Source organism: Myodes glareolus, chromosome 24, assembly GCF_982192425.1.
Source record: "Myodes glareolus chromosome 24, mMyoGla1.1, whole genome shotgun sequence".
NCBI classification, from domain to species: Eukaryota; Metazoa; Chordata; class Mammalia; order Rodentia; family Cricetidae; genus Myodes; species Myodes glareolus.
Window position 1 is genome coordinate 53,342,646 of NC_142049.1, and position 27,182 is coordinate 53,369,827.

The 27,182-nt window shown below is 38.2% G+C and overlaps 1 protein-coding gene and 1 long non-coding RNA gene across 4 annotated transcripts in view; both read left to right on the plus strand.

Moving 5' to 3' along the window:
- The window catches only part of LOC125399432 (leucine zipper protein 2), a 379,570-nt gene that overhangs the window by 195,178 nt on the left and 157,210 nt on the right, over positions 1 to 27,182 (plus strand). For 2 of the 3 annotated variants that reach the window (XM_048432858.3, XM_048432861.3), the window contains exon 5: positions 6,675 to 6,737. The exons of the other annotated variant lie outside the window; for it this stretch is intronic. In XM_048432858.3, coding sequence (XP_048288815.1) covers positions 6,675 to 6,737 — 63 coding nt within the window. The remainder of the gene's footprint in view (positions 1 to 6,674; positions 6,738 to 27,182) is intronic. 3 annotated transcript variants of the gene reach the window in all.
- On the plus strand, positions 22,985 to 26,180 carry LOC146889968 (uncharacterized). The gene is made up of 2 exons (XR_014999518.2): positions 22,985 to 23,237; positions 24,575 to 26,180. It is a non-coding gene; the product is annotated as an uncharacterized LOC146889968 (long non-coding RNA).

Below are 27,182 nucleotides of genomic sequence, written 5' to 3' on the forward strand. Positions count from 1 at the left end.
ACCCATACACCACATACACCACGTACACCACATACACCACACAAACATTACATATACACACACCACACACATAACACATCCACACCACATGCACACCACATACATAACACATACACACCACACACACACACCACACGCTCACACACACACACACACACACACACACACACACACACTGGAATGTTCACTGAATGTTCACGGAGGGAGACTCCATAGTATAAAAACTTTCCCACTGCCCAATAAGAACTACAGATCCAATGAGATCTCTACCAAAAATGCCTATAAAAACCTTCAACGATCTACAAAAAAATCACATAAATGACATTGGAAAAGAAAATTCCCAAGCCAAACTTATCTAGATTACAAAAGAAAACAACCTGTGATCCTCCTGCCTCTGCCTCCTTCAACAAATCTTACCAGGGGGAAACCATAATCAGAAAATTTTGTATGAAAACATATCTTCAATAAAAGAAAAAAGTAGCAATAAAAAAACACATGAAACTGGAAGCATTATATCTTTTTAAAAATTTTACAGATTTTTACTGAGCTCTACATTTTTCTCTGCTCCCCTCTGTCCCGCGCTACCGTCTCGCCAGCAAGAACCACGCGGTACACATAGGATCCTTCTGCAGAAATGGCTTTAATCCTCTTGGGAGCTAGAGCATAAGCCACATGGCGGAGACCCAGATAAGATGGAACCCATCCCTTATATAGGAAACAGACCCTGCTTTGGAACATGTCATTCTTGGATTGGTCAATTGTCCATAATCCCAGGTGAATGCCTCGGGAGTAGGCGGGGACTCAGTGGGAAATTACCGAGCACATATGCGTTCACCTGGCGGTGAAGCCGGATGTCAGCGCCATCTTTGGTGGAGAGTGTGGTTGCGGCCTTCTACACCCCTCCCTGCCTCTCCCCTCCCCTTCAACCTCTCTCAAGGTTCCCATACTCCCAATTTACTCTGGAGATCTTGTCTTTTGTATTTTCCATGTAGATGAGATCTATTTATGTCTCTCTTAGCATTATATCTTAGTACAGACTATTCTCCAGTGATATCATGTCAGAGAAGTATGATATTGAAATAAATTTGTAATCATAGACCAATGAAGGAGAATGAGGCACTTAAACTGGGCCTTGGCTTCTCCAGACAGCTATTCATTTCTTTATATCATAAAGATACTTGTGCACTTTGCTGGGAGTATGAATCAGTAGAGACCATGGAAAGCCTCTCGGAGCTTCCTTTCAAGAAAAGAGTTACTACATATGTCTACCAGTCATGACAGTGAGATCTTTTCTTGTTGATGTTTTAATATATCTAATTAAATGCACTGTAAATAAAGAAGAGGACACCAAGAGAGACGTACATGGATCATGATGAACCTGGTCACAGTGTATCTGCTCTCAGCAAACACAGAGAGGTCTTTCCTGTTTCTCAGTTTGTCTGCTTGGCTTCTTTTTATTTTCGTTGAAAATAGATATTTTTTAATATAGTATATTATGGATCTCCTCTCCCAACTGGTCCCATGTCCTTCCCATTTCCCCACCCACCCAAATCTATAGATACCCTTTTCTTTCTCTCTCCCAGTAGAATACAAAGAGGCATCCAGAAACATAATAAAAATAAAATTATATAAATAAAAACAAACTAAGCAGAATAGGACAGAAACACAAACAAAAACAGAAACAAAAGAACTATAAAATTTAAGAAAAAATATCAACATAGAGGCAAGCACATATTTTGTAGATGCAAAAATTACATAAAGACACAAAACCAAAACCAAAAAAAACAAAATAAAAACAAAAAAACCCCAAAAACTTTATACACACACACACACACACAAAGTTTATATATATTAAGTGTGTGTGTATGTATATACTAAAGACCTCTATGATTAAAACCAAGAAAACAACAAAGAGCTCTGACAAAGCTTTATGGGTAAAGAGCCTCCAAAAGTGCCACTGAGTTCATTTTGTGTTGGCCCTCTACTGATAGGCATTGGGCCTGGCCTTAAGAGTGATTTGTACTCGCAGTGAGACTCAGTTGGAGAAAACTAATTTTCCCATTCACTAATGGTGATCATTTGGAGACAGTTCCTGGGCTAACAATGTGGTCTTATGAGCACTTCCCCTCTCATCATGGGACTCCCATCGGCCCAGACCTGTGCAAATTCTGTGCATGCTACCACAGATTCTGAGACTTCATATTTGTACTGTCCTGCTGTCATTTAGTTCCTTGATGTCCTTCATCTGTTCTGCCTCCTCTACGGGTTGCCCTGAGCCCTGAAAGAGGGGAATTGATGGAGACATCCCATTTAGGATGCTCTCTCCACAGCTTGTCTAGCAGTAGGGTCTCTGTGTTTATTTGCATCTACTGTAGTGAAAACCTCTGCTGATGGCTGAGGATGACTGTGAACTGAGGAGTTCAGAAGCTGTTAGGAGTCACTGTACTCTCATGTCACTCCAGCAGAATGGCAGTATTTCACTTTCCCTTAACGTCTCTGGCCTGTCCAGTCTCAGGTACTTGGCTGCTCAAGCAGCGTCAGGCATAGGTTCCATTTGATGAAGTGGACCTTAAATTTAATCAGGTATTGGTTGGTGACTCCCAAAAGCTTTGTGCCACTACTGCACTAGCACATCTTGCAGGGAGGACACCATTGTTTACCTAAGGTATTGTAGCTGGATTAATGTTTACCTTTCTCATTTGGAAGTGTGTAGAGTAACTTCGAGTATCATGAACACTGTAAAGAAGGAATGAATGGTTTACACAGGCACCAGTTCGACTTCTCCATATTTAATGAATTGTGCAGGTGTTTTCTTCAGCAATAGGTCTATGGGGTCTCTTTGACCAAGACTTAGATTATATATGACCCACTCCTGGAACTGGAGGCTTTATTTGGTGATGAGAGATGTTTAGTTGGGGTTTTTTTTCCCCATTACCCCATTACTTGGCCATTCTGTTTAGATCACCTTCATATGTGTTTTAGAAAGCTTCTGCTGGACTACGTTTCCATATGACCCCTTAAATGACCCTTAGTTTTTGCTGGCCTCAACAAGTTCTTTCCTTTACTGACCTCCCTACTCTTCCTCCCTGTTTGGTCCTATTGTTCCAGCACCCGCACCCACAATTTCCATTCATAACTATCTATTCTATCTGCCTTTCCTAAGATAGTACAAACCTCCCCTACCCCTGACACACCAGTTCCTAACTCTATACCTAACCTCTAGTTATGTGAATTGTAGCCTGCTTATCGACTTAACAGCTAACATTCACGTGTAAGTGAATGTATATCCTATTGTCATTTGGGATCTAGGTTGTTTTATTCAAAATAATTTTTCCAGCTCTATTTATTTATCTGAGAATTTTATGATTTCATTTTTTAACAGCTAAGTAATAGTCTATTGTATAAATGTACCACATTTTCCTCATCAATTCTTCCGCTGAGGGACATCTAGGCTGTTTCTAATTTCCGGCTACTACGAATAGAGCAGAAATGAACAATGGTGAGCAATTGGCTCTGTAGTAGGATGTAGAGTCCTTTGGGTATATTTCCAAAAGTGATATTGTTCAGCCTTGAGGTAGATCAGTTCCCATCTTCTTGAGGAACCACTGTATTTATTGCCATAATCGGTGTACAAGTTTGTACTCCCCCAGTAATGCATGTCTCTTACTCCACACTTTGCCATCATTAGCTGTCATTCTTTTTTTGGTCTTGGCCATTCTGACTGGTGTAAGAAAAAAAAATCTCAAAGTAATTTTGATTTTCATTTCCCTGAAGACTAAGGAGTTGAGTATTTCTTTAAGTACTTCTCAGTTATTTGTGTTTGATTTCTTCTCTAGTCATCTAACCCCTGGGGTGGTGTAATTCACCTTCACATTGGCTCTTGCCTTCCCAATAAAACCTCTCTGGAAACTCCTTTACAGATAGGTTTATGAGTGTTTCCCCTGGATTATCTAAATCTAATCAAGCTGGAAATGAAGATTAACCAGCCCAGAAAGCATGCTAAGAAAATGAAATCCTTATGTCAAAGAGCTTTCCTCACTCTTTTGTTCCCTGAAGGCCTGTCAAAGATGCCCATGCGAGTATTCTGGTGTTCATAAACAGGCTAATAAAGAAAATCTGGGACAAACATGCAATGCAAACTCCTAATATTTTAAGTGAGTGAAGTTTACTTTTTACTCATTTGGGAAGACATTGTAAGAGCAGATTGATGAACCTCGACAGAACAGTTTGGGATTTTTCTTTCTACATAAACATCCTATGCTAAACATTGAAGGCATATGTGTGCTGGACAAGTCTACTGTTGCAAATCAATCACTAATTATTTTGCCTTCTAATACTGCCTTCTATAGTAATTAAAGTTGTGGCAAGGAAGGGAGGTTTTTGTAATTGCCTTGCTCTCGTTCTGATGGGAAATTGGATTTGAGTCTACAAATATCATTATACCATTTCATATTTAAAGAAAAGATACTTTTATGATGACCTTGATTGAATTTTGAATTGTGACCTTTTTATCCAAATGTACAATTCTTCTAAAAAAGTTATAGTAAGTAAAGGTTTTTCCAGGTACAAAATAAAATTCTGTGAAATACAATAGCAAACTTGTTTATTAAATCATAAAATGTGAAAGAGAATATATTTCTAAAAATTTGTATTGTGTGACCAGTAGATGCCCCTTGAAATGATCATGCTCCAACACACTTTTTATGAAGACAGAAAGATTTGCTTTTATCTCTGCATGGACGTTGCAGGGAGAAATCATTCTGCTTTGGATCTGTCTTGCCAAAGCCTGGCAGACAGCAGGGATAACAGGCTAGCAGGTGTGAAATGATAATTAAAGATATTAATTGTGTTTGAATGCATTTCATGACTCCTGTTAACTTTTATAGCTCAACTTCTCCTGGATGAGACTTAATTCTAAAGCAAGACTTGCCCCAAAGCTTCTAGCCTCGTCAAGCAAAAAGAAGTACTTTACTTCCATGCTTCAATCACAGCAGACACTTGGTATTCTTGTCTCTGAAAACTGTTATTGAAGTCAATACCAGGAATACTTATTTCTGTAGGGAAGTTAAATCCTGCTGGGATTCTAAGCCAGTGATCTCAAAATACTAATATTTTAAAATATTCTGAATATATTTGAGTTTCATATTCTCATATGGCTGTGTGGAGTATTTAAAGAATTACAGGCCTGATACTAAAATCTATTTCAGTATATTCTTAATAAATGTGAATATTAGCAATGCAAGCATTACTGAATCTATCAATAAATGAACGTTTCATATCAGAATAGATTATGTATGAAATGAAGATTGCTTCAATTATTTCACAATTTAAAGTTTTGTTACCAACAAAATACTTACATATAGAACTAGCTATGAAATTCATCTATCAGAAAGCATGCACTGGTTCTGCAGATATATAAATTTTTAATAGCATCATGCCATTACAAGTAATTATTTTGGATTACCAAAGGTCTTGAATTCCCCCATGTAATGGGACAGTGATTGTGATTAGTGGTATTTCCTTGACATAAGCATCCCAATAGTTTAAATTTACCTTGAGACTTAATGATTGAAACAATAGACCTGGTAGTTCTTAAGCATTTTCTGTTTGATATATGCTATCATCACTATCCAATGGTTTGGCTTGAGTTTTCAGTGACAAATGAAGCTATTTTATTCATGGATTCTCTAAGGACAGGGCGCTTACAGGTAACATAAGGCTCCAACAGCCCTTTATGGAAAGCAAAGATCAGGAGTCAGGTGCTATGAGTCTTCTAGAAAATAGTACAGCTGTTTCAGCTCTTGAAGACAACCGAGACTCCATCTGGAGTCATTCTTATACCTCTCTACCTATATGACTCAGATACCTGCATATGCCAGCTTCATTCCATCTCTCTACAACCTGCTATTCTCTTCTTGCTAATCATTTGAACACGTCTTTTGACTTTCCACACCCAAAATGGTGTCAACAACACCTTCTACCCACGTGAGCTACAGAACAACTGGTTCTCTCTGGGTGCCTTAGCTGAAACACCACAAAAAAGACAATAGATGCTTCTATAGTTTAGAGTCAAAATCTTGGGTAACTTTTACTGGGTTGTGGATTTCTCATGCACGCTACCTGAGAAATAGTCATAATGGAAGCCGTCATGAAAGGATGGATGTAGACGGTAGAACTGAATGCTGGCCCTCTGCTTCTCTTCAAAAGAACCAAAATTATTGAATTCACTATATTTGGAGCTATATAAGTTACTGTGATCTTTACCACCTTGATTAAGTTTTAGATATCAGTAGCCCCAATTTAATCAGTTCCATAATTAATTGAAAACAAATGTAGATTAGCTGGTATTAAAAAGAACATGAATACATTTCACTAATATAAAATTGTGTCTTGAAAACTTACACAAGCTTTAATGTAATGAACAATATATATATATATATATATATAATGTAACTTACACAAGCTTTAATATAATGAACAATATATATGTATATACATATATCAAACTGAATAAAGATCTAGTAAATTAAGGTTTGGGTTAAAGAAAACTTTGATCCTTTCTTTTTCAACATTTATATTCAAACTGTAATAATTTCAGGATACCTCAAACTAATATAAAGTAAAATACATAGTAATATATTGAGAATGTATATGCATACTATTCTATTTTTCAGATTAATTTTTTGAAGACTGAAGTAGAAAGAAAGAGCAAAATGATCCGTGACCTACAGAATGAGGTAATTTTCATGTTACAAGAAAATTGTACACTAATCAAAGAATATACAAAAAAAAATACATGTAGACTTTTAACCAGAAGTTTGGAGAATTTGAGTGCTCAGCTGAGCCACAATAATATAATAACGAGACCAAAAGCTGCAATGGGCTAAGGAAGAAGAACGGATTTTATTCCATTGATTTTTATTTTTCAAGATGATTAGAAACTACTTCTAGGTTTGAATATTAAATCTGATTTTTAATTTATTGTTCTCTGCTTGCAGAAGCCCCTGTTAAAGATTATCATCTAAGGTTTCTAACTGCCCTAAAATGTTAAGAAATGATGCATGTGGATATTTACTTTACAAACGGCAGTTTTAAATTCCTTAAAAATATTCTATAAATGAAGTAAACAGCAAAAGAACTAAATGTCAATGAACATTGTTGTAGAGAAAAATCTAGTAAATTAAAAAGAAAACCCACTTCAGTTCAACACTGAAAATATGTGGCTGTAAATCTCTCTAAGGTAATCATTCCATCTTCTTGCCTCAGTGAACACAGTGCTGTGAAGGGGATAAGGTATTTCATAATGTAATGGAGTGCTTCGTGTCACTATTCTCAATGGATTCCTGCACTGTCCATAGATGAATAGGTGGTAAGTCTTGCCTCACATACACCCTGAGCCCAAGATGCACTCGGGATATTTTAGTAATATTTCCTTGCAATGTTCTAACCTTAATTCTGGTGACTTGCCGTTCTTGGGATGACTTTTGACCAGCCCATTATTATGTGTAACTCTGGCATAGCCTTGACGACATACTTTGAATCATCCTCTTGAGTCCCTAGAGCTACTGGGGACAGTGCCAATGACCAGGAAGCTCAGCATGGTAGAACTTAGCTGCCTCAGGGATCTGGAGGCAAGATGTCAGAAATAAAATCAGTGTAGCTCAGGTCTTTCTGAAGGCTTGGAACATGATCCCTCCCAGTTTCCTCCTAGCCTTAAGGACTTGGAGGAATGCCACTCCAGTTCATGCCTGTGGCTCCGTGAGGACTCTCTTCCATGTCTAAAGGTGGTATATACCATCTCCTTTACATATAAACATCCATTACTGAGCTTTAGTACCCAGTCTACTCTGTTATGACGTTGTCTTGTTGTGATTGCATGTGCAAAACTCCTAGATGTCAATAAGTTGGCATTCTGAGTTTCCAAGTGGATGTGAATATGATTTTGGTAGTTTTCAAATCATTCTAGTAGTTTTGGTCTCTGATGTATTAACAAAAGTATCTTAGCAACTTTTAATAGGCAAGGATCAGAAATATTGAGTGTAGACTGCATGTCTTTGGAAAGGAATAAAGAATTCAAACTTTGGAATGTTCACCAACCACAGAAAACAATGCTTTATTTCTTATAGTAAAAATAATTGTTAGTTACATATTCATGTGAAGAAAGTGGTTAATTTTGATGGTTTATTGTTGCTGGGTGCAATTTCAAGCAAGCTAACTAGCAAAGAATACATTTTGCTTTCTAAATCAAGGTTGGAAGTGTCTATTATAAGAGGCTTTACAGTAAAGTTAATGTGATTGAAATGACCAAAGTGTAATACACAGAAAAATAAATATGAAAATGGCCTCTATCGTATATGGCTATAGCAAAGAACTTTCTATTCAGTGAGGGAATTTTGACTTGGCATTTCAGAGGTAATGCTTGCTCATTGTAGAGATACTCATTCTCTCAGGGAAGTTGACGGCCTGCTTAGAAACCCCCTCATTTCAAGTTGTGAGCAACTAATTCCACTATGTAAATTATTACTGAAAATACTGGTGAGCTACTTACATTTGCGGAAGTTTAAAATCAGTCAATTTGGTCGTTCATCCATGTTCACAGCATATCGGCACCATTTTTTTTCTTACCTCATTTTAAGAATTCTTCATAAAGATGGTAATTCTTCATAAAAAACTCAATGTAAATTTTGGTTTTGTGTCATTTGTTAAAGTCACTCTACCATTTATCTACTTTGAATTGTTGACATTTTAGAACATGTGAAAACAATACACATTAGACACTTGAAACTTGTTAAAACCCCAACAATGGTAAGCAATTACAGTCATCATCATTATTAGATATTGAGGTAATTAACTCATTAATCTGTATGCTTTGCATAAGTATTTTCTTAGTAATTAATGGCTTAAGCAATCAAAACTTGACAAAAATATCAAAGTATACTTGGCCTCGCTCTATCCTGTACTCACAGACATCATAGACATCCTCATAGTCTCTCTACAAAGTAAACAAAAGTCCCAGCCATTCACTTCACACACACTCTATCAAAGGAACAGGGAATAATGATAATTTTCTTGGCTTGTTTTAACAGAAATTGCCAGAGAAGATTCTAAATTACTAGCATGCCTACAGCAATCATTATAGCCAGGGAAATAGGTAGTTTAGTTAGTCATGTCTTCTTCACACTTCGGTCGATAGTGTGTAGGCTTTATTCAACTTAAATCAAATAGATTTCCCTTGAGAAAAGAAGGTTCACTAGAGAAGAAGAGAAGATACCAGAGCGATAAAAGAAAATCTATCTTGGAACATACTGACATTTCTATTACCTCCTGACTTCCAAACTCTTTCCTATGGTAAACTCCAGACAATAGAGGGTAAATCACAGTTTAATAATTTGGGATGCCCAAGGCAAGCAGAATATACTGAAATATTGTGTCTCTCCCAGAGTTGCTCTTTCATTCTAGACTTCCTCCTCATTCTAAATCTGTTAGGAGTCTACAGTCTTCCTGTTGTGTGTATCTTTCATGTGTTTATCATCTCCACATCAATGGTGGCAGAAAACATCTTCTGACATAACACAAGACAAACAATCCCCTCCACGTCTGTGTCTTGAGAGAAATGGTGAACTGCTTTCATTTTAGTCTTCTTGGGGTCATTATTCCATGACTCTCGCTTTCCATCTCCCCAGCTCTATGCACCCCAGAACCAGCATCATCGCTGCTCTATGGGCCCACATAGCTTTTGAGTGTCAGCTTGTCATGGTTTCTCCATCTTAGTAGAACCTTACTTAGTCGTCACTCAAACACGTGAACTGAACACAGGAGAGTTAAGAAGTTACAAATTATTAGAGATTTAAGAAAAGTATATTTGTGAGAAATTCCATTGCAGGAAACCTAGGAAACTAAAAGGAGCGCTTCTCGCATGAGAGGGCAGATGAATGAACCCCATGTGTGAAATGTTAGAGGAAGAAGGTAAAAATTCCAAATATAAAAATATTACTTAGAGCAACTAAAGTGGAAACCAGAATCTCCCAAAGATCATTATTTCAATGTCATAAAAATAATTCCTCTGTACTATACCTAAATAAAAATCCATGAACTTCCCTTTTAAGACCATTTGTAGTCTCATAAAATTAATGCATAATGGAAATCTTCATATCTTACTCTTCGACCCCTCCTAGCATTTAATGTTTCTGGATTGGATTACATAGCCACTAATCTACTTGTCATTCACACTCTGCACTATATATATTAACAGGCATAAAGTCTGCCTATTAATATATAGTAAGTGTGTAGTGCAGTTATGTTAACAATAAGAATATTGATTGTTTTCTAATTGACAAGAATGAAGACTAACTTTTCAGTATTATATCATCCATGCATTTTCTTGACTATGTGAGACTTGTGGTCAATGCTTGTTGAGTAAAACTAAATAATCCTTGAGCAAAGAAGTCAAGACCATGATGAGGTCACCCACTGAAACAGTCTACCTGAGCTAATGGGAGCTCACCAACTCCAGCCAAACAGGGAAAAACCAGCAGAGGACAAAATTAGTTCCTCTGAATGTGGGTGATAGTTGTATGGCTGGAGCAGACTGTGGGGCCACTGGATTTATCCCTACTGCTTGAACTGAGTTTTGGGGAATTTATTCTCTTTGGATAGAAACCTTGCTCAGCCTAGATATAGTAGGGAGGGCCTTGGACCTTCCCCCAAAGCAATGAACCTTACCCACTATGAGGAGTGGATGCAGGGTAGGATCGGGGAGGGAATGGTAGGAGGGAAGGGAGTGGGGACTGGGATTGGTATGTAAAATAAAAAGATAGCTTCTTTTAATAAAATAAAATAAAAATAAAGCTATAAATGAATAAATAAATAAATAAATATGCCTTAACTAGTCTGTATTTTTCACAAATTGAGTAGAATGGGCAACTTTTAATATCACATAATAATGAAACTATGGAATTATGAGGATTATTTCTTTTCACATTTTCCATATGCATGTATGTTACTTACACATGCACATACAAGTAAATAAATAATAAAATACATTTCATATATAGAGAGAGTAGCTCAAAATCTTGAATATATAGAGTAGCTCAAAATCATGAATGATCAGCAAGGTGCATGTTAATCAGTTCTGCTAAAATATACTCCTGGTTTGTTTTTCTTTAGCAAAGAGAGACAGCTCTTACATCAGTTACTGATGTACTTAATTGAAAAAGCAAAAAAGTGAAAACAATAGAAATAAGGGATAGAAGAGAAGGAAAGAGAAAATAAACAAGGAAATATTAAAAAAAACCCCGAAAAACAAAAAACAAACATGATTCGTTCCCGCTCCCATTTTGATTGAGGTAACCCAGACCCAGAAAGACAATTTTCACATGTACTCAACCATATGTGGTTTTTAAGCATAAAGCAAAGAACACCATCCCATAAATCACAATCCCAGAGAACCTAGACAATAATGAGGACCCTAAGAGTGACATAAATAGATTTAATCTACATGGGAAGTAGAAAAAGACAAGACCTCCTGAGTAAATTGGGAACATGGGGTCCTTGGGAGAAGGTTGAAGGGGAGGGGAGCAGAGAAAAATGTAGAGCTAAATAACAACGAAAAGAAAAAGAAAAAAGAAAAGAAACAAAAAATGTAAAAACAAAACAAAAAAGTATGATGTGGGTTGAGATTCAAAATCTTCCTTTAAAGATTTGTTTTTATTTGTGTGTGTGAGTGTGTGTATGGTGTGTATGTGTGTGTATATGTGTCTGGTGTCTATGTGTACATGTGAGCATGTGGTATGCATGTATGGATGTTTGTGTGCATGTGTGAGTGTGTCTGTATATGTGTGTGCTGTGTGTGTATGTGGTATGTGTGTATGGGTATATGTGAATGTGTGGGTATGTGTATGTGTGTGTGTGGGGTGTGTGTTTGTGTCTGTGTGACATAAATAAAGGTGTCCATGGAGGCCAGGGAAGGTTTCAGATGCCTTGAAGCTGGAGTTACAGGTGGTTGTAAGCCACTCACTGTGGGTGCTAGGAAAAGAATTCAGATCCTCTGCAAGCAAGATACATTGTCTGCTAAGCCACATCTCCAAGTCAGGAGAGAATTTTGCCAACATTAGTGATGTAATTACTTTCACCTGTGAATTTCACTGGTAATATAAGGAATTTGGAATTTAAGACCCTGATGATTCTTTAAATTCTGCTGTCAGAGTCAGTAATTTTAGACATTGAGTTTATAGAAACAAGCATATATCACTCAGTGGGTGACCCCTGAGTGAGTGCAAACAGTCTCAGTGAGAATCCACTGAAGTGATCATAGGTGTAACAGCAGTTGCCTGGCTTACTTTAAATTGTGTTTTGACTTATCTGGAGTATTTCTGAATATTCAGGAAATGTTTCTGTTTCCTTGTACTTTTATAAAATAACTGCAAAGGTTTCCTGCCACGTTCTTAGTACGTGTCTTAGAAAGGTGAACCGTCTGCAGTTATCAAGGTCACCAATCAGGCTACTTTTATAATTCTATCATTTAGCACATTTATGGCACTAATATCCATGTTTTACAAATATACAGATTTTTTATTTATCTCGTTAGTACACAATATTGGAAATGTTTTTAAATAATTACTTAAAATTATAAACTTAATGTTACTTTTTCAAGATATTGTGAACTATCAGCATTTGGAAGGAGAACAAGGCCTGAACTTAGGAATAGGAAGACATAGTAGCTCTATCTACTTATCATCTGTCTGTCTATCTATCTACATTTCTACATGTATCATCAACATTTCCCACCATCTGCCGTCCTAATAGTTTATACTCTAATATATCTATTTCAGTTTCAGTAATTAAATGTTGCTTAAACACAGACACTAATGCCAGTCACAAAGTTCTTTTGAGGGTAAAAGTGTACAGTTATGAGGACAGCTACCATTGAAATCTTCCTTTTTCTTTCCTAATTAGTGTAAAATGTGATTGCATGGATTTCTACATATTAACAATTATGTTACTAATTATACACTGTTCAATTAAAACTGCCTGAATAATACACACATTTGCCTGAAACATGTACCAAAACCATATGCCACAGTTAGCTTTAAACATATTTATTCATGTAATAATTAAGAATTTCAAGATGATGAGTTATCCTGGATGACACTGAGAGTGATTTAAATCACTCACAAATGTCTTTGTGATAAAGAAGCAGAAGGCCTGTAAGATAACTGTAGATAAAAGGACCTTCATGTTTGATGATTTGAATTCTATCTGTGGACCCAAAATGTTGAAAGAGAAACATCCTTCTAAAAAGTTATTTCCTGACCTACACAAGTAAGCCATGGCATGTGAACACCCCTGCATATACACACATTCAAAATGAGCAGGGCAGGAGAGAGAGTGTGAGAGAGGAGAGAGAGATTTGACTCATGGACAGGATAAAGGCAATATGAAGAGGAAGCAAGAGAGACTGGGAGATTGGAAGACAGAAAAACTTCAGCTAGAGCCAAGGATTGCCAACAGCACAAGAGGCAAAGGGCAAGTCACCTTGGGAAGCTCTGGAGGAAACTCACCCCTTGGAAGAGGAAAGAGACAGATTTACCCTGGGATTTCTGGGGGAATCTTAAACTATGATTTTACCCAAATAATTTCCCAATTTTGTCTTGTTTCTTTCTAGGATCACAGAACCATTTCTGTTGTTCCCTCCACTGTCTAAGCTGCTGTTCTATTGCTGGAAAAAGAAACCACGACCAAAGCCACTCTTATTAAAAAAAAGAGAGAGAGAGCATTTAGTTGATAATTGCTTACAGTTGCAGAGGTTTAGTCCATTATCACCTTGCTAATAAGCATGGCAACATTCAGGCAAATATGGTCCTGGAGAAGTAGCTGAGAGTTAAACCCAGTTCCATAGGCTACGAAAAGAAAGAGCTAGGCACTGGGCCTTGCTGTGGGTTTTAAAACTCTGGTTGGTACTAGGAAGCTGGGTATTCCTGTAATAGTCTGATCATGCTTCTTGTTGCAGAACGTGGACTTTGGGACTCTGGATTAAGAAAGCAGTTGAATTTGTTTTGGGGGGTGCTTAATGAGCCATATTAGTGGGAGCATGAAAGAGAGTGATGCTGGGAGCAATGTAGACAATGATGGCCCCGTTCAAGATGTTGCAGAGGACAGTACTAGTAAGTGGCCTAGAGAGCATCCTTGTGATATTTTAGCTTTCTCCCTTGGCCCTAAAAATCTGTCTGAGGCTAAATTGAAGAGTTTTGGTTGAATAACTTTGTCAGAAGAGGTTGACTGGTATTAACTGTGTCATACTCTTGGTAGTGATCACTCTTACTCATATCTAGAATGAAAAGGAACAAACTGAGCAAGTAAAAAAATGTAAAATGTACACTTGGAGAAGATAGGGAGTATAAGGAAGTGTAATGAGTTAAGTCCAGTGCTCAAGAAGATAAAAAGTTTAAAGAAAAACCTGATGCTAAATAGAGTAAAAGGAGTGGTAACTTCAGGGCAGGACCCCACCCAGTTAGTTAAGCTTCCAACTTGTGAAAAGAAATTAAAGAATAGTGAACAGGTCTTAAAGAAAGACATAGGCAGTAGAGGAAACCATAGAAAAGAGAAAGCTGATGAAAATGTATTTGAACGAGGGGGCTTCATGGTTCTGGCTTTAAAGTCAAGGATACAAGAATGGCGATATAGAAATGAAGGAAAGCTACTGGGGCCAGGTATGTGTCAGTGATGACCCTACATAGGGGTTCAGAGAGGCCGTTGTGTGAAGCTATGAAAAGGAAGCCTGGATTTTGTTGGAAACTCCAAGATGTTGCAGATGCCAGAGCCTTGGGAGACTTGCGAAGGAAAGCTGCTAACAGGGAGTGGAGCCAGCCCAGGAGAAAGAAGTGTGTTGTATTGTAGTTAAAAGAGCTGCAAGGAGTTGGCAATCTGAAATGCATTTTGCCATCAGACATAGAGATGCAGAGTTGGAAGTTTGAACTCTCAGTCCCTCCATGGTGTAGGAGGTCCTTCTGTTTATGTGCTGATTGTATTTGTTAGTGAATAAAGAAAACTGGTTTGGCTTATAGCTTGGTAGGAAGAAGGTGGAGTCAGGAAGAAGCCATGGATCCACTGCCTAAGACTGACATGCTGAAACTTTGCTGGTAGGCCACGACCTCGTGGTGATGCACAGATTAATAGAAATGGGTTAAATTAAGATGTAAGCGTTAGCCAATAAGAAGCTAGAGCTAATGAGCTATACAGTGATTTAATTGATTAGTGATTTAATTTAATTAGTTTCTGTGTAATTGTTTTGGGTCTAGGCTACCTGAGTGCCCAGGAAGAACATGTGACCTCCCTCCAACACCTTTGCATCCTCCCCTCACCCCTGCAGCATCTACCCAAAAGAAAATTTTAAAAAAATCAAAACAAAGTAAGCAAATAGACAAAAAATTTTTAAAAAGAAACAAAACAAAATAAAAAAATAAATAAATAAGAGCCTCTTTTCTCTTCCATCATTCCTGCCTCTCCAACACCTCTTCATTTGTACTGGCTCTGGGTAAGGGAGAACTAACCCTGATGGCATGGGCATCGAGGGGCTGGCTCCACCCCTTCCCTGAGTAGGGTCTCCCCAGTGGGCTGGACTAACCAGCTTAACTATCATCCATGCCCACAGCCAGGTCTGCAGTTGGTGACACTAACATCTACCCCATCTAGCACCTGCTTGTGGCTCATAAAGGAACTGGTCTTATGGAACGATAACCTCCAGATCTTGATGACTCTGGATCTCCATGACTTGCGGTGGCCACAGGATATTTGAAAAGAGTTTCATTGAGGATCCATGGATGGTAGGGTACCAGAAACCAGAGGCCTTGAACCAGACTAATGACTCATTTCAATGCAATGAACATTTGCAAGTAAAGCTTGTTGGATAAAAGGGCATACTGTGTGACACAGGCAGCTCCCAACACCATCAGGACAAACTGACTTTTGAGCAGTGTTGAGACTAAAGCAGACTATAGAGACTTTTGAAGTTGTACTGAGTGTGTTTGGCATTAAGACATGGCTACTTTCCTGTGGGGTCCAATGAGTAAAATGTAGTGGTTTGAATAAGAAGGCCCTCCATGGGCTCATAGAGAAAGTGTGTCACCGGGGAGAGACTTTGGGATTTCAAAAGCCAGAGTTAGCTCTTGTCTCACTCTCTATCTTCCGGCTGCTTTAGGTTCTGGATGTGGAGCTCTCAGCTACTTCTCCAGCACCATGCCTTCCTTCAAGCCACCATGCTCTTCACCAAAATGCCAATGAACTAATCCTCTGAAGCTGTAATCAAATTCCAATTAAATACTTTCCTTTATAAGAGTTGCCATGGATTTGGTGTCTCTTCACAACAATAGAACACTGACTTAGCCACCAATTTTTTTTATCTCATAAGTAGCAGGAGGAAAATCAGTAGATAGAGATAGAATTGACATAATAGCCAGGCTATTATTAGTGCAAATAATTTAAGTATGCTGTATGGTGCTGGAACATCATGTTTCCCAGGGAATCTTTTCCAATTCACTCCAGTAAGACAGGACAAGAACAGGGAAAAGAAATGATTCTGTTTAAATCCAGCTTGTGGAATCAGTGATTATATCTAGGTTGCTTCCACAACCATAGGGCAGGACTTGTGCATAGGAGAATTTGTAGCTCGGGCAGATTCAAAAAGCTCAACCCAGCATGGATAACGACTCACAACAGCCAGTGTTCCCTCACCAACACTGGGGGCGCTCCACTGAGTTTTCCTAATCTTCAGGAATTGCTTACTCCCTGTATGCTCACAAGACAATGGCATGGCACTTTCTTTGGTTTCTGAGTTTTATGAGCTCCCAAGTCTCCTGAGCTTTCTCCTCAGGAGGAACTTCCTTCAGTATAGAACAAAGTGCTACAAAGCAATGGCCAATTCTGTGTACTGTTATTATGAGACTGCTCAGAAATGCTAGGAAGCATTCCATTTCTACAGGATAAAACTTAAACATTTGGTACAATACACATGTGTTTTTCCGTTTTTCAGGATCTTGAGCACAAACCTATATAGGGAAGAAATAATGTTAAAAGATTCCCCAAGGCCTCTCTGAAATCTTTGTCTAGTGTGGGGGAAAAAACTCATAAAGCCAGTAAACTAACATAGTAGCAGAATAGTGTGTAATAAGGGTCACATACTCTATTCCTTGACCACACACACACACACAAATGCTGGTCAGTAAATTTGCTCATGATTTGTGATAAAATATCCAAATTTTGAATTTTTGAATGCAAAGCTTGCATTCAACTCTCTTCCTCCTTGTTATTCAGAATCCAGAACCATAGTCCACAGAACAAAGTGACAGAAAATCAATGTGGTCCTTCTGAGCTCAATTATCACAGATCCGTACACACAGTCAGGAGGGTGTTCTGAGTTCAGTTATCACAGATCAGTACACACAGTCAGGAGGGTGTTCTGAGCTCTGTCATCACAGATCCGTACACACAGTCAGGAGGGTGTTCTGAGCTCAGTTATCACAGATCAGTACACACAGTCAGGAGGGTGTTCTGAGCTCTGTCATCACAGATCCGTACACACAGTCAGGAGGGTGTTCTGAGCTCAGTTATCACAGATCAGTACACAGTCAGGAGGTTGTTCTGAGCTTAGTTATCACAGATCAGTACACAGTCAGGAGGGTGTTCTGAGCTCAGTTATCACAGATCAGTACACAGTCAGGAGGGTGTTCTGAGCTCAGTTATCACAGATCAGTACACACAGTCAGGAGGTTGTTTTGAGCTCCATCATCACAGATCAGTGTCACACAGTCAGGAGGTTATTCTGTGAGCTCGATGTGTATGTGTGCATGTGTTTGCATGTGTTTTGTATGTAAAAGGACACCAGTAAAGAAAATAAACATTTCCATTTCCACTCTTGCTTCCCTATTTCTATCTTAAAAGGCCTCTTACTATATCATGCTTTGTATTAATCATCTAAAACTGATATTAAACATCTTGAATGAACTATTTTATACAAAGGGCACTTTGTGCATGAAGAAAACCCATGTCTTTTCTCATGCCATGGGGGAATTATACTTATCTCACTGTCTAGTGGAATATTATAGCATAGCACTAACTTCATGAAAATAGATGCACAGCTCTCTTTGTCCAGTAGCATGAAGTATGTTTTAATTTCATATTCCCCAAATGGGTATAAAATCAGCCGTATTCATTTCATCTTTTTCTCTTGATTTAGTTCATAACTTTAGAATTCTTATCAATTTCCTTACTACAAATAATTATAATACCTGCTAATTCTTGCTTTATAAAGAGAGGCTTTGAGGCTTTCCTTTCTATCTTCAAGGCAGAGACTGTGAATTTCAGGGCACCCCATGCCTGTTTGCTTAATGCTTTTATCCTGCTTAAATTTCTTTAAACATCATTTTGTCCCATATTTTGTAAGCTTCCATTGACTCTGTCTCTCAAAGGTAAAGTGCTGGTGTTTTTCATTTCAAAACCAAAAGGAATGTATTATCCAGCAGTGATGAATGAAAATCTCCGATTGGTTTATCCAATAGCAGAGTCTTTGTCTCAAAAGCACAAAACCAAGTTCATAGTCACTGAGAGAAAATTTCTCTGAAACAGCGACAGTGAACTCTCTCATGCGGAGCAAGGCATCTTGCAGCCCATGCTGCTACCCCTGGAAGTGTGCACTCGGCAAAGACCAGGGGTTTGTTCTTATTACATATTTATGCAGTGCTTTTGAAATATGTGTGTGTGTTTGCACATATATTACATGTATATACTTACATACACATATGTATCTGATCTCCCCATGTTAGATAGAACTCCCTTGTAATCAGCCCTTGAGGAAACTGTTTAAACTCCCAGTTCTGTGTGAAAATGGAGAATCATCTCTGCTTTTCAGTCCTTCCTGTCTCACACTGACTTACTCCTTGCTGTTTTCCACCCTTCGATTCTCTTTCCTCTTGAAATGTGTTGTCTTGCTGCCTAGCTCCTCTGGGATCTTCCAAAAGTTCACTTCAGACTAGGCCCACTCTTTCTCTCCATATAAACCACCCACTACTATGGAATCTCTATTTTCAGTGCTACCTGGTAGGCCCTGCAATTCCTGCCCCTATAGGCCTCCTTCACAAACCCTTCTGCCCGAGCTGCCACCAGTAGGGCAGTGAGAAGGGGACAACCACACCCGACAACAGGGGAGAAGATCAGTAAGAGGCGTGCTAACCCTTGCATGGTGTTTGCTCATGCAGACAATATAAAAGCGCAAACAACTCAAAGAGAAGACGGGCATAGTTCATGAGAACAAAAGTCAAAAGCTGCATGACATGAGGAAGTTAATCTAAGATGTAAAAACAGAATATGACAAAGAGCATCACTAAAAGTACTCAAATTGAAATGGTGCTGAAAATTAAAAACCAAATAGGCCAAGTTAAGATCTCAGTGGAAAAATGTCACACATAGAATAAAGCATATGAAAATCTCTCTCTGTCTGTCTGTCTCTGTCTGTCTGTCTGTCTGTCTCTCTCTCTCTCTCTGCCCCCCCCCCTCTCTCTCTCTCTCTCTCTCTCTCTCTCTCTCTCTCTGTGTGTGTGTGTCTCCTAAGTCTAAGGGAAGAAAGGCTGTCTGCACAGGCACAGGCAGCCTATAGAACACAAACATTACATGTAATGTTTACCCTTTTCATGGTTTTATGTGTCTTCCTAAGTACAGATGTTGGAGAACTGTTCCCTGGAGCAGCAGTCTAGGGACCTGGGGGCCTGAGAGTATGGTTCATGTTCTGATGCTCTGCTTCATGAACATTGCTTGGCAGTTATAAAAGAATTGAAGCTGTAATATCTTTTGTACTCTACTGTTTTTTTTTCTCTCCCACTCCCTCCCTCCTTCCCTCCCTCCCTTCCTTCTTCTTTCTCTCTTTCCTCCTCTCTTTCTTCACGATTTTCACAAGGGGATTTCACAGCATGGAAAATCTGGACAGATGCTATATTCTGCCAACAGGCTCTTGAATCTCTGACATGCTAGAACTCCGATCTATAAGCTTTCTTTCTAATGTGAATGTTTCTTCTTGTGAAATTTTAAAGCATCATTAAATGAGGCCATGTCTCAGTTTCTGCAAAGCATGTACAGACATTTGAAGATGTGGGTGGGCACAGCCGAATATGGGTGGAAATTTCCACTCCCCCAACTCCAAAACAAAAGGCAAAGAAAGAAGACAGTTCTTAAATTCCTACATATGCCAGTTGACCTTTGAGTATGGAAACTGGGCCAGAGCATAGGAGAGATGACCTTGCCTGTCTAAGAAATGCTTTTATTTTTTAATATTTCTTAAAATAGTGTACCAACTCAGAGGTATTGTGGCCTAATTTGAGATAAGAGAAAAATAATTGGTTTGCAGTCATTACATTCCCTCTAGAAAAATAGCCAAGCCACATCCCTGTGATAGAGAAAATAGAAATATCCAAGGCATTGCAGTCAGAGCACATCTTCATAGCTGAACGCGGGCTGTAGGGCAGGCTTTCTACAGACGGGCCTGTTTGGATGGGAGACCTATTAGTTTTTCACATATAGGATGTATGATTTTAAACTGGTTTCAAATAACTTCTCCAATATGAAAATCATACCCGAAGAAACAGCTAAACGAACACAAAGAAATGAATGTGTTCTAGCTTGGGCAGTTTTATTTCATCCTCAGCTTCAAATGTCATGTGAGAAATGGCTGTTGAGCCTTGTAGAACCTCCACGCGAATGAACTGGTGTTTAATGGGGTGTCGGAAATGGCCATCGAGCTAATTTCCGTCTGGAACTGCCAGATGCGTTAGCATTTCATCTCCCCTTACCTAAGCCCTGCCACCAGTGATTCCAAGGACATCAGCTGCAGGGTCAAGTCATGTATTTCCTTAGCTGCTGAGTTCTTTGGAATGTGAGAGAATTGCAGTGCAGTTTTTGAAGTAAGGTGGGAGAAAATGGACAGGGCCAGAGAGGCACCTACAGAATAGCACTGAGTTCTTAGTTTGTTTCCTGTTGTTTGAGACATGGTCTCACTATGTATCACAAGTTGCCCTGCAAATTAAAGCCTCCTTCCCCAGCTTCCTTACTGATAGGATTACAAGGCTTGAGTCTTCATGCTTGATTTCAGAAGTATTTTTGGAGAATGAGGCTATTTTAATTATAATCCAAAATATATTTTAAACTAATACCCTTTTCTTAGTATAAAAATAAACTATATTTTTGACAGGTATATACTCATATTTGTGTGTTTTATATATTTATATTATTATTTTATATATTTATAAATATGTATTTATAATATTTATATATATTTATAATTATTTTATTATTTATATATAATATGTGTATATAAGTGTGTGTTATATATGTATATATGGGAGTGATTTAGTGTGCATATGTTTGTTCTGTGTGTATATTTGTGGCATGTGTGTGATGTGTGCATATAGTATATGGTGTTTATACATTTGTGTGCATATATGTGTGTATGTGTGCTGTGCTTAATCTGTATGTGTGAATATATATATGGTATGTATATGCTTTGTATACATTTGTCTGTCAATATGATATGTGTGTCATGTGTAGGTGTGCGTAGATATGCTTGTGGTATGTGTGGGGTTGTTTGAGGGAGAATGAGTCTATGTATACGTAGTTTTCTCTCTCTCTTTGTGTGTGTGTGTCTCTGTGTGTGTGTGTATATTTGCTTGTGCGACCCAGTGTGAAAATGATGCTGCTAGGGAACCACCATATGAGTGATTCACTTGGATACAAAGTGCAAATAAAATAGCATTTAAAAAATATTCAATGCATTATCTTTAATTTTCTCCTTATAATTTTACATTGTGGAAACATGGCTTTAAATGACTGTCTTTTCATGACTCTGCAAAGTCACAAAGCAGTGGAAGCCCGCCTTTCCCACAGAAGCATGGAGCTCCAGCACCTGACTGTATAGAAATGCAGAGGGCAGCTGAGTTCACAGCGGCTAGGTCCTGGATATGGGCAGGATGTCCAAAACATAGCAGGTTAACGAAAGGGAGGTGGAAGCCATGAGCAGGTCTTCAGGAAACTGAAAACCAGGGTGTGGCGTCCATGCTTCTACAACACAAGGCACAGTACCCATCTCCACTTACATTTTCATTGTTGGCCATAGCCAGATCTGTAGCCCCTGTTTTCTCTTCCATCAGTTCTGAGATGAGTTCAATCAGTTCGTACCATTCTCCTTAAAGGAATAATCACACTGAAGTTAGAAGTGCTCAGACAAAGCTCAGTGACTTGCTCTGCCCCCGTCCTTTCCAGTTTGTGTTTATCAGCCTCAAGTTATTTCTTGGGGTTCTACTCTGCCCTCACGAGCCTTTGTTCCTTCCAGCTTTGATTTCTCCCTACAGTCCTACTGTGGTTTTAGAATTAATGTCAGAGTCAGGCTGGTCATCATGGCTCCTTTCCTAGCTCGTAATCTGGAATGTGAGAATCCCCAGAATACATTACATCTCCTGTGTCATCTGCTCTGCTTTTCCCTGTTCGTTAATGGCTTGCACACAGATAAGAGGGCTTCATTCATTGCTGCTTGTATATTCCTAAATACAGCAGTATAACCTGTTCAATCTGTACATTACTTCTATGTGTGCTTCAGGGGTGACCACTTAAAAGTGAACAACCATTGGTGTGTCCTCCCTGGGAAGACTATTGCTCCTACTCTCAGAACCCCTTCGTTGCTTTTAGTTCTTTGTGTGGAGTTCGAATGAGAAAAGAAAAGAGGGAAACTATATAATCGTAATTCAAAAAGTAAATAATATATTACAGAGAGGGATCGCAGATGTAACACTTCTCCATCTCATCCTGGACGCTTTCCAGCCCAGGCTTGCTATGCTCACATCGCTATGGAACTGTTAAAGACAGCACTATCCTCTTGTTGTTAACACATAATCATGTATTCATCTTAGAGGGTTCTGTTTATACACACTGCATTCTGCTGTTCTAGAAACTCTGGCGGCTCAGCGTAAGTCAGGCACAGGAAGGATGGAAATGAAGAAGAAAGAACAAAGAGGGTAGAAAAAATTTCAAGCAGACATGGAACCTAAACACCTGTGTGAACTAAACAAAGAAGTCAGCAGGTAGAAAAACCATCTATCTCTGTCTGCGCAGTAGCTGAAGACTTAATTTACTAGCAAGATGGCTGTTCTTACTCCTCAGGGTACACAGAAGACTCTACAGCTGACACTGGCTTACTGGATTTAATGGTATAATGTTGATATATATTTTTCATTTACATTAGTCTGAATCGTTTCTGAAGGAAATCTAAAGTTGTACAGTGACTTTTCAAAGCATAGTGGGAAATCTTTTCTCTAAGTTAAGAGAAAAGCTGATTGCCTTGAAAATACCATCTTAAATTTCCTTTCTACTTTGAGCTCATTGTTTTGCTGGTAGACAAATGCATCAACTCCCTGAGCTCTTAAATGTCACAGACAGTTGGCCAGATGCAATTCCACATGCAGAGCCAATGATAGACACTCAGCTTCTATTTCTAGTTCTACAAATCAGCCACTTAGCCTCTCTTTACCCTTTAAACATATGCTTAACTTGTTTCTTGGTAAATGCCATGAAAATAATGTTAATATTGGTAAGAAAACATCTGCAAAGCAATTAGAATGACTCACTATAATGGTAGAATTAGATTCTTCCTGTGGGTCTGTATGAATCAGTGATGAAATAGTTCCAGTGTCTTATTTTGCCTGCCAAGTAACATCCACATTCAGAAAAATCTATATTGAATACATTGAGCTTTTGTCAAGATTAATGAGGTATATACATATGTTTAAACTGTTCACAAAACCTGTCATGACGAACTAACCTGAAACCTCAGTACTCCAGAGACTGAAGCAGGAGAATCATGAGGTCAAAACTACACTGAAGTACACATGTGGCACTGACTCAAACAAATAGAAATAAATATACAGAATAGAAATCAAACACTTCTTCGCTATAAGCCTGAGGATATAGGCAGTGAGATAGCTCAGCAGCAGTGAGGTAGCTCAGCAGGAAAAGGTGCTTGCTGTCAAGTCTGACAACCCAAATTCAATTTCTGAGACCCACATAGTAGAAGGAAAGAACCGATACCACAAAGCTGTCCTCTGATCTTTGATACCTAAACATGTCAAGTGTGAATAATAGATTGATAGAGGATGATACACAGACAGTCACAGACAGACAGACAGATAGATAGATGATAGGATAGACAGACAGACAAACTGACATATGCAGTAACAATAAGGCAATCTTGAGGGTGTGGCTTCTTGGCAATCACTGCCCTGATTTTTACCCTTGTTCTGATAAGAAATTCCATACCATCACATACAGGCACTGAGCACTCACTACCTGTGGATGCTTTGATTCCATCCGTATTCCCTCTTTACAGTCTATCCTTCTTCCTTCTGAACATGTGGTAGCAATCCTGTCCTAGATGCCATCCTCTCCCCTGCTGACATCGCAGATCCTTTCCCATCTCCTACCCTAGATTATTGTCTCTTCGACCTCTTTATTTTTCTTACCTGTGATTCTATTCTGCCTTCTCCAACAGAGACTTTGCCCAGACATGCTGAGTCACCCTGTGTTTCGATGGGACTCTGGGTTTTGAAAGGTTATGGTCTGAGACACTCCATGCTTCTACACCAGAGGCATTTTTGTGAAGAGGTCAAGAGCAAAGGCTTTGTGCTGTGCCCAGGTCCTCGTTCAAGCCTTCAAGACATGGAAAGATCTTCTAAACTTTTCCATACTTCAGACGGCAGCACCTATGTCAGTGCTTATTACGTGAAACAAAAGACATGGTCAATACTGTAAAGCTCTCACTGTGTCCAGAATAATAAGCCAACTTCTGTTCTTGGATAGTCTCATGTTTAGGCCAATTTGAGAGCATTCATTGCATTAGTTGAAATTTTCAGACTTACTGCTGTTGAAATTTTCTTATTCTATTTTTCTCTCTATCCTCAGGGAAATGAATTGCTTCTCCTTTTGCCATAACCTTAAATATTGCAGGTAGCCATCCTGACACATAATTGAAATATTTTTTTTAACTATCTGCCATGTTCACTGGTCTGTGAGGACTTATTTCTGGACACTTGGTTCTTAGTGTCAATCTTGGAACAAAGGATATTTGTCACAAACTTGCACAGAAGCAATGGATACTCATTAAGTGATGTTCACAATTTAAAAACAAAAGAAAACACAAAACAACACTCAAGAGCAAAACATATAACACTGCCAAGCATGTTATGTCATTCCTACCATTGCATATGGCCAGAGAGGTAGAAGCAGATGACACATGTGTTTGAGGCCAGACTATGGTAGGTGCTGAAACATTATATTTAAAATTTGACAGCAATAAAATGTCTCCTCTATCCCTAGAGAGAATACTTACGAACCTCTAACCTTTTATGGAAGAAATGGGATTTTTTTGATTCATGCAAATATCCTTTCTTTGCAATCTGAAATGAATTTTTCTGTGCAAAATTGGGATTTTCTTTCAGCTCAGTGATTTGGTCACTGACACAAAAGCCATATTATCTTTTTGCGTTTAAAGTCTTTGATGGTTTGTGTTAGGTGCAGCTTGGTATTTTCCAAGAGAGAAATTTAAATCTTAGAATATTGAGCTTTCTAATCATTATTAAAGAATCTATTGGGAGTGCAAAATAATAAGTATTGTTCAATTACATTTACCTAATTATTGATTTTTTGCTTGATAATGGCAATCTCTCTTTGTTATTAAAATTGCAGGCTTTAAACAAAAGTGGACATGTGTTGAACTCTTCATAACTAAGTCCCTAACACATTTTTTTACAGAAAGACACAATATCGATGGATTTATATCACTGTTTTAATAATCATAAAAACAATAGTACAAATAGCACTCTGCAGTAGATGTAAAGGAATTCTATATTCATAACTCTTTGAATACCAAATAAGGAAATTTTAAAAATGTGTTATAGTAACTCTGATGCCCGCTAAAATATGCTGTAACATAATTCACATATTAATCAGAAATTTTATACACTCACCTTCTGGATATCTGGACCTGTTCCCTAGATGACTGAACCTAAGCTTCCTTTAGCAAATACTCTCACCCCTTGGATGGCTAACTTACTTCTTTGTCATTGGTTGTCAAGAATAAAAAGCTCTGTGCATTTCAATTGTCGGCATGTCCATTGTGAACATAGCGGGGAGATTTTAACTGATACAATTTTTACGGGGCTCAAAAACTGAGAATGACAGGATTCCTCATGCAAAACAGCAGAGGTAGAGGTCCCCATTCAGGATTGGTGATTTGCAGTGGTGCATCTCTTTAATCTTTCCTTTTCTACTAATGACATTAGTCATGTTTAGAATCCAGGCCATTGATAAGCCATCAGGTGTGCATTGGTTTCTACTAATGACATTAGTTGTGTTATAATCCAGGTCATTGACATGCCATCAGGTGTGCACTGGTTTCTACTAATGACATTAGTCACGTTTAAGATCAGGTCATTGACATGCCATTAGGTGTGCATTGGCAGTACCTTAAGCTTCCTCAACTGCCTATTTCCTTATGTGAGAATATTGTACTTAGATTTGGTGAGGGATTAAAAACAGTTTCATATTTTGTTTCTAGTTTTATCTTACTACAAATTACAATAAATTTATCCTAAAATCTAGATGAAAATACACACAAGTGGTATGCTCTTTAGAACCTTCCTTCCTGCACAATAAAATAATTTACCATATTAACTCTAAAATTCCAATTTCCCTTTTCCCCTGTCCTACCTCTCCCTCTTCTCCCTCTTCTTTTCTTCCTCCTTCTCTTCTTCCTGTTTCTTCTCTTCTTTCTTCTTTCCTTCTCCTCCTCTACCTCCTCCTCCTTTTTCTTCCTCTTCACTCCAGCAATGAATTGTAGAACAAAGTAAGAAAGAATTCTTTTAAATCCCTTGGAGCTGATTAAAGAAATGTGAAAATTGATTATAGAGAACTTACAGGAGACAAGATGTAAATGAATTGTATTATCACCTATAGAATTTTAATTCAAAAAATAATTTTTATTATTACTATTATATACAAATATATAAATGATATATAATAATTCATAAAACACCAAGAACTAAGACAATATCACAAAACCAGCCTGACCTTGTCAAAGTTGAATTCGTATTTTTTTTAAC